This window comes from Festucalex cinctus, chromosome 18 (genome assembly GCF_051991245.1).
Source record: "Festucalex cinctus isolate MCC-2025b chromosome 18, RoL_Fcin_1.0, whole genome shotgun sequence".
In the NCBI taxonomy this organism is placed as follows: Eukaryota; Metazoa; Chordata; class Actinopteri; order Syngnathiformes; family Syngnathidae; genus Festucalex; species Festucalex cinctus.
The window spans coordinates 19,883,559-19,892,424 of record NC_135428.1 but is presented as its reverse complement, the minus strand read 5'-3'; the positions used below and the strand labels follow the sequence as shown (position 1 = coordinate 19,892,424).

General features: G+C 37.0%; 1 protein-coding gene across 5 annotated transcripts in view; it reads right to left on the bottom strand.

Moving 5' to 3' along the window:
* Positions 1-8,866, bottom strand: part of arhgap32b (Rho GTPase activating protein 32b) — a 111,020-nt gene that overhangs the window by 61,096 nt on the left and 41,058 nt on the right. For all 5 annotated transcript variants that reach the window (XM_077504094.1, XM_077504092.1, XM_077504095.1 and 2 more), the window contains exons 3-5: positions 7,110-7,218; positions 3,428-3,522; positions 3,091-3,175 (exon numbers count right to left, since the gene is read on the bottom strand). In XM_077504094.1, the coding sequence (XP_077360220.1) occupies positions 3,091-3,175; positions 3,428-3,522; positions 7,110-7,218 (289 nt within the window). The remainder of the gene's footprint in view (positions 1-3,090; positions 3,176-3,427; positions 3,523-7,109; positions 7,219-8,866) is intronic.

Below are 8,866 nucleotides of genomic sequence, written 5' to 3'. Positions count from 1 at the left end.
GCGGCACACGGTGAGCTGGTCTTGCAAGGTAGGCCGACCAAGATGTCAGTCACATAAAAAAAAAAAAACTGTTTATAATGGTGCAAACTGTTATTGAAATGAGTGAGGCACTCCTCCACATCTGTTATTCAAATTGTTTTTCAGTGGTATGTGTGAACATAGTATGCATGTGTGAAGAAGAAACTGTATTCCATAAAGCATAAAGTACTGAATCACATGCTTCGGCATGAATCATTCAGTCTTTCAAGGTTATTACAGACACAGTTCATTTCAGTTGCCTCAACATTCTTTTATCAAAGTGTGCCACTACAGTTTAGCTTGACAACAAAAAGAATGGGGGAATAATTCATGAGCAACTAAAGAATTAACTCCATAAGTGTTTTGGTTTGGGCTTTGAGTTGCATTTGTGATGCCTCCAAATTGCAACCTGTTATGATTTCCACAAAATAAAAATCTGTCAAAACACGTCTGTTTGGAAAGGCCACTTCAACCCAACTACAACACGGCAAACATTTTGAAAATTGGATGAAGTGTTCTGGAGAAAATGAACTTTGTGTGTGGGCGGGGTTGTGCCTTTACAAAATCCGCTTTAAAAAAAAGAAAAGACGGTATAACGGTTTAAACTAGGGGTGTGCTCAAAATATCGATACGGCAATATATCGTTGCGAGCCTCATTACAAGACACGTATCGATACGCAGGCGTCAGATCGATATTGCTTGTTAACTTTAAATAGGCAGTTAACGTTTGCCATTGCAGCTTGCATTGTAACTAAAAAATAAAAACCAGCAGCGTCTTTGAAGTTAATTGCCTTCAATTAATGCAAAAATAGGTCACCCAACACTGTCTTGCTAAGAAAAATTAAAGCAGAGGAAGAATAATAATATTTATTTACTTATAAACTTAACATTGCACGTCTTAATGTACCAGTTTTCCTATATTTTGTTTAAAAACGAAATAGAATGTGTTACATGAAAAAAAATGCTGTTTTATTTCCCAAAATATTTCAAATAAGCACATTTTAGAGCTGTAATTTTAGTTTTAATACTTTGATATTTTTGCTCATATCGGCTCATGCCTATTAATAAATGTTCCCGGCGTGTCTCTGAAAGCTGCAAATTTTACTTTACTAAGTAAAGAGTTAGGTTCACATGCAGGATTGAAGTAAAGTTTACTTCAAACAAAACTTAACATCAAATTGGCTGACTGCTGACCCCTACAGGCTTCATACCAGAAGCAGTTTTGCATCTGTCAAATCAGTCTCAAAACAATCAGACAGTTGCACTAAAACAGAGATCTGCAGTAGCTTTACAAGTAAAAATTATTATGATTATTATTATTATTATTATTTTTAATGTGGACAAAACTCTACCAACTTGCACAGGCACCTGAAAATGTCTGACAAAATATTTCAGTAGAAATGGCAGTTTCAATCTTAATCCGAAGAAAACTAATAATGAATGAATGAATAAATAAATAAATAAATAAATAAATATCTTGAACCAAGAGAGGAAGGTAATCGTTTTCAATTATCTTTTTGGAGATCATAGTAACCATGTGTGCATGTTTATTATAAACGGACGTACTTGTGAACAATTACGAAAGGACACAGGGCAGGGATCTATTTACAAATTTGTATATTAAAAAAAATATATAGATTTTCTCCACAATCAAGATTTTAGGAGGCTCCTCTTTACGCTCACTATTTTTGCAGGTGTGAAAATATGCGTCGTTCACACGCGGTAAGGCATACGTATTTGCAAGCCTCTTCCCATAAACTCAAATGTTGCTTTTCACTGGTCCACTTTACATTACTTTACATTACATTTAGGGATGTCACGATAAGGGCAATATCGTGATATCGTGATATTAAATCTGCCACAATATCGTCGTCGTCATATTTAAAAGGAACAATACCTGTTAAAAAAAGTCTGGATGATTTCCATTTGTGCAGTTCTAGCACCTTCAAGTGGCTAGTTTATTAGTGCAGTTTAATTTTCATTAGGGATGTTTTGGCCTTCTATGTTTAAAATCTATGCTTATTGTCCGATGAAGGGGAACCTAATTTGCCTGTGAAGCGATCAATTTCTGCTTGCATTAGCAAGTAAGAGCCTCACTATTAATAGAGATTGTAGGTGGTTTATATGCATTGCTGTTATGGACAAAAGCACAATATTGTGCTTTTTTTTTAGTATGAGCTCTTTTTTTTTTTTACAATACTGTGATCTTTTTTTAAATATCGCCAACACCCCCACAATATCGTGACAATTATCGTATCGTGACCTTCATATCGTGTTAATATCATATCGTGATGTTTGGTTATCGTTACGTCCCTAATTACATGACATTACATTGCAACGCACAAACAAACAAAAAACTAAACAAAAACAAAACAAAACATTTGTTCAATAGTTTGGAAGTTATTACACAATTTAGCAGCAAGCGTTTTGAGCCATCAATACGCACTGTGACGTTATAAGCTTTGAACGTCATCAGTCATGTTATAGTTCAGAATGACAAGTTACGAAGCACCATTTCAAAACAGTGTGATTCAGGAAGTCCGAAACAAGGTAGCGGTTTCATTTCAAGGTATTGCACTTACAATATCGCCTAATTTCACACTGTACTTATGGTACTGAAAGTGGGAAAAACTCACCTCTGCTGTGACCCATTTTCAAATATGATTATACACACAAATTTTGTTTGATGTGAATATTCCCAAACTTCAACACATTGACATGTTGATACAGATTAAGAATTCTCCATGTGCAAACCCAATGTCTCACACATTTACAAATCATTTTGCAAAGAACATTGATATAGAATACATTGAATCGTGACACAAATACTGTCTGTCAGTCACCTTTCAAGACAGACTTAATTTGTCAACATTTTACAGTATGATGACGATGACCTCAATTAAGTGAAATGTGTGGAAAGTAATTATGTAAGCATGTTGTATACTGTATTTAAATGCACTACAGTATGCCCAAGAAAAATGTCAATGAAGTAAGAAAAATGAAGTATATCATACGGCATCTTATTACATCAACGATAAGGTATTAAGCAAAAAGATCGAAAACATGGATTACCTGTATTGTTCCAAAGTCCACATTTTCATAGTGGAAATGAGCACATTCTGCCAGTTTGGGAAAGTGGCCCTTGGTGAAGCAAAGTCTAAATGAAAAACACAAAGAGTGTGTTCAGGAGCTACTTCATATTAACACTCAAGAGTAAAACAGAGTTTAGCGCATGCAGCGAAAGTAATAAGAGGTCGCAGATAGAAATAGACTCCAGGATTGGAATAACTGAAGGCAGAAATAAGAGGCACTAAAACAGTATGTGAGAAGAGATGCACACACATGATTGGCACAAAGAAGAGAGGCAGAGAGTTGGGTCTTGTGTCTTTGTAGTAGAGTGTCTACTAACTTTTTCACATTCTTGACCTTCATGCTTGCTGTGCTGCTGCTGCATGAGCGCATGAGGGGCTCACTCCGCAGCTCGGGGATCTCAGCACTTCTTGCCTGAAAATTCACACATACACAACAAACTCAGTTGTGCTCATGATAATAACAAGGGACGGACATTATTAGTTTCATTGTTAATATATTATATTATTAAAATTGCACAACTGGTAGCTTTTGTCATCAAAACAATACTTCATGACATTCCAACAGAGATCTAGATTTTTAAGTTTGTACAGAAAGACTACAGACAGGTGAGTACCGGTACCAGGTATCCGTAATGGGCCAATAACGAGTTTACTTCAGCATACTGAGTTCTCATGAAGGCTGATGATACCAGTCACTGGCGCCCTCTTTTGGCCATCCTACAATTAGAAAGTAAATGGCATGCATGGCTGACGGAACGTTTTCTCAGTGAACTGTATCCATGTCAATCCTCTAAAAATGCCCATTACGATGCCATTTCTTTTAAAGTATTTGTATGTTTAGGTTAACATTAATGCTTAGAAGTGCATTATTAGGTTGTTGCTAGCGCTACCAAAATGTAAACGTTTATTTGCTAACTCATTTTGTGTAGTATGACGACTTTCTCCATTATGGTATTTCATGCATATACTTCATTTACACTTTCTTTACCTGTTTTTATTGACTGAGAAATATAGTTATTTTTCAGTGCATTAATATGGTCTATTTTTCCTGTTGAATGCTGTACAGGCAATATAGCGCATTTACTTATTTGTAGTATTTTAAAAAAAATAAAATAAAAAAATAAAAAATAAAAGTACTACACTCTCCTGTTGCCTATTACTTTGCATTTGTATGTACCTATATTTTGTAATATGAATGGTATTAATCCCCTCCCCCACTGGTGACAGTGCTAGTTTAGGGATAATTGTATTAAACACGCAGCTGAAGTTGAAGAAAAACAGCCTTGCATAACTATTCTTCTCTGTCAGAGTTATGTACTAGGCCTATAGCAACACCAGTTGACCTCTTTTCCCTGTCGGCAAACTGGCGGGGGGCGAATGACAGCGACAGTCCTTGGGTTAAATGTCTCCTGACCAGCGTTTCAAAACAATAACAGGGAATGAGAGGGTAGGTCTCTTTTTGGTTTCTGAAAATGTCAAAATGACCTCTGCAAAATATGTACAGTAGTGTCTCTAACTGACTCAAAGACAAAAAGAAAAAAGTGCAGTAAAATCCTTAAGCAAGACACACCATAACATTAAGCAAGACACCATAACATGCTGCAAAACCTGTCAACGAAGCTTCAGCTGCTTTGGGGAGAAAAGGAGAACAACGCCTCATCTGCTGACCACATAGAGAACCTGTGGAGACCATTCCTTGAATGGAAAATCTACTGCATGAGGGTGAAGTACTGTAATTTCTGGACAAAGAAAGTGCACCTGATTAAAAGGCGCATGCAGCTAAATTTAGCCATAAAACACAAACGTATAAATATTGGCCTCTTTGCTTTATTAGCCGTGAGTCTTCTTGTTATAACATGGGATATTTGCAAAGAAAGAGGTCACACAGATGGATTTAAAAAACAACAACTCTTAATTCACTTAAACACTGGTAAAGGCTTTCCAAACAATGCCGAACTAAGCTAGTTACACGATAGCCTTTCTCAGTCTCTCTTGCTGTCCCACGAGGCAAAATTGGCCAACAAGTTTGGGCAGCCTTCATTACGCAAGCAGTGCAGCCTTTGGAAATTACCCTTTCGTGCAATGCCAGCAATGGTGGAATTCCGGTAGCCAAACAAACCATTCGGGTCGCATTGCAGCGATGGCTGAATTTATGGTATTAATTGCCCGTGTCCATTAAATTCAACTCAAGATGCTTTTCTTTCCTCTCAACTGCTCCTACACAGCTGTGCACCGCTTTGCGCACACACACATTAGGCATTTCTTTCTCAGGCGGCCCACCTCTCCCTCACATAGGAGCACTCCACCCCCACACACACGTCACACACCGAGCCCTCAATCACACACAAGCACATCACAATACCCACAGCACATTGGTCATAGTGCATTCTGGCAAACCTCGGCAAAATTTCTTTGCTACACTCTTGGAATACGGCCAGTTTTGGTAACAACTTTCATCTTCCAAGCCTGCCATTGAACTATGCAAATGGTTGATATGAAGATTCAGTATGAGGGCGGACTCAGAGAGTTTCATTGGTCCACTGTGACAAGTTCAGCAGTTTCATTGGTCAGTTGTGACGAGACTACTGGTAAATCTATTGGCGGCTTTAAGATCGTCAATAAAAATTCATAAATAAACCGTGTCACATTTAATGCCGCAGGATTTAAAGCGTGGGGGAAAAGTAGCGGCTTATAATCCGGAAAATATGACCAAACAACAGCAATAGAAGGAAATACTTCAATATTCAAATGAAATTCTGGCATAAACTATTGCTAGACAATTGATGGAACGCGATCAGAAAATGTGTGTTTTGGTTGAAGTTGCTTTGTTTTCTTTTGTTTTATGATCTTTAAAACATGCATTTTTTTTTAAACTTGTGTAATAATTTGGAAAACTATCACAGCAAAAACTGAGTCAATCCCCCCCCCCCCAAAAAAAAAGTTTCATTGACAGTTTTGGTGAAAACAACTCAACTCAATTTTATTTACATAGCGCTTTCAAACAGCCTGAACTGTCACAAAGCGCTTTACAGAAACACAAAAAACAAACACAACATAAAACATTAACACCAATACAATACAGTCACAACAAATCAACAACTTCTTCTATCCCTACATACGCTTTGATGTTTGACGCATTTTTAGATGAAAGAGGACAGAATCAGTCTCCTTTCAGCAGTTCAGAGACACGATCTCAACATGCATGACATCACACACGTTTGCTACAAGCTAAGTTTGCTTATAAGCTAGCTCATAAACAAGCAACTGCTGTGTTCGCGATGAGCACCATACACACAAAAAGAATGGTCCAATTTTCCAGTCCCATCCAAACCTCCATCCAGTACACGCCCCGAGCACATAGTAGTTTATGATCAATAATGTATTCACTTCAATTTGCAGTGACTATTTAAGAAACGGAAACAAAACAGCATATGCCTAATAATTACCACAGCATATATGCAACAGTGGGCTGATGTGACAGATAATACTAAGTTGCTGAGCACTTCTTGTCACTTACGTTAACCACCAGGGACATGAATATTATATATGCTACCTTCGTAGAGTCTAAGTGCACTATCAAATGTTGAATAAACAAAGTCGACAGAAAAGGTTGCTAAATTCAATATTTATTAGCACGGTGTGCTTGTTGATTCTCTCCCTCTTGCCCAGTCAAAAAAAGGCAGCTGCAATAGAAGCAGGGTCCACGTCTGCATGTTACCATGGAGACGGCCTCATTTTCACCATATTTGTTACGAGACGCCAATCCCAACCCCGGGACTAGAGAAAAATTATTACTGTTTAAGGTTAAAAAAAAATAAAAATAAAAAATAAAAAAGAGGTTTTATATATCCTATCTCTTTTCTGTCACATACAAATAACCTTAAATCGTCCTGCTTCTAAGAAGAGAAGAGTATGAACCTTGTTACTCAGAGAAAAAAAACATGATCATGCCTGAGTGTGCATGTAGGTGTATGTGTATGATCTAGTTGTGTGTCTAACCATGGCGCTAATGGTCTCTTCCCAGTCAGGTCTCTCTCTGGGATGAATGTGAGCCAGCTCAGGTACAATGTCGTCGTCCTCCAGATGATTTCGTCCAAGTCGAAGGCTCCTGCATGCATAAAACACAATACAATAAATCTTTGGAAGCCCAATGTACACCACACTTTTATAAATATATTTTAATTGCTTCTAAATATTTTGTTGAATATAAGAGTCCAAGTCATCCAAGTATGGCTGGTAAAAATTATGCACAATCTCTGGTGCTCCTTTGTGAACAAGGACAGAATTTTTCATGTGTACCCTGGGTTTAGACCTTTTCATAACATTTGAAAACAGCAGGTATGGGGTTACTTCTGGGGGTGGCAGAATTGAATAGCCTACTGACTGCTGACCTCAACTGAAAATGACACACTTGTTGTGTTTGGGATTACACAGCCAGTCTATTCCCTAAGAAATGTAGTTTTTTTTTTCTTATTAAAAAAACAAAAACAAACCCAGTGGAGCCTGTGGGTGTGAAGGCTGAATCAAGTAGATGTTGCACTGTACATAATTGTAAGAAAGAAATTATTGTAAGAAAGAAAATTGCAAGACTGTATAATGGTGATGTAAGGGACAGACCAGCACCCTAACCTCACTATCAGGTTTGCAGACGGCAATTTGATTGATTGATTTTTTTATTGAACATATAAACAAGTACAGTGGTACCTCTACTTACGAATGTCCCTTCATACGAAATTTTCAAGTTACAAAACTCCTCAACAGGAAAATACAGTATTGCTTCTTGTTACGAAAGAAGTTTCAGGATACGAAAGGTGAAAATACAGTTTGGGCTGCGACTCGCAGCTCCCAGAGTTTCCTGAACGCAACATACTTACAGCTGCTCTGCCATTGACTATTACTGGTATCTTACTGTCATCCCATTGGCTAAGAGGGACCTCTACCGTATGTGTCCATAGATACATAATAGAAATGTGACACATATCTATTATGTATCTATGGACACATTTTATGTGTCTATGAAGCATCCTCGTCATTCACCCCTCGTGCCATGAGGTGTTTAGATAGTTTTATATAAATGTATTCACTAACGGCCGACACATTTGTGCAAAAATTCAAACAATTGGTGATTTACGGAGGCTACGTTGCACAGTAAGTTTTTAATTACGACGAGACGGGCCTTTTTTGGAAAAAGATGCCTCGCAGTACCTGAAGTTTCCATCAAGTTTCAAAATTTATTGAAAAGAATCACCCAGAAAAGGTGTTCACCATTCAGGTGATCGCTCACTATGATGAGGTTTGCCTTGGACATTTTCGAAGGATTGTAAAAAAAACAAAAAAACAAGGGCTCTAGGTGGAGGAGTCGAACCGTCACTTGCCTTCGGTGCCGGATGGCGTGAGTGTTCGGCTTACATGATGTAAGCGTGAATGAGTGAGTGATAAAAAATAAATAAATAAATAAAATAAATAAATAAATAAATAAATAATAGTAATAATAATAAATAAATAAATAAATAAATAAATAAAATAATAATAATAATATTGTTAAAAAACAAACATCCTTGGTTTAGTTCTTTACAAAACACCAGAAAAAAACACTTCTGAGAAAGAACATGAACCAAAGAGGGGAAAAAACGAAGAGAACAGCAGTTAAAAAGGTAAATGAGCATCATTTTTATTCTTTATTCTTTTTTTTTTTTTTTTTTTTTTTTACATTAGGCACAACTCTCATTTATTGTGCAATAATCTAATTGTAACAC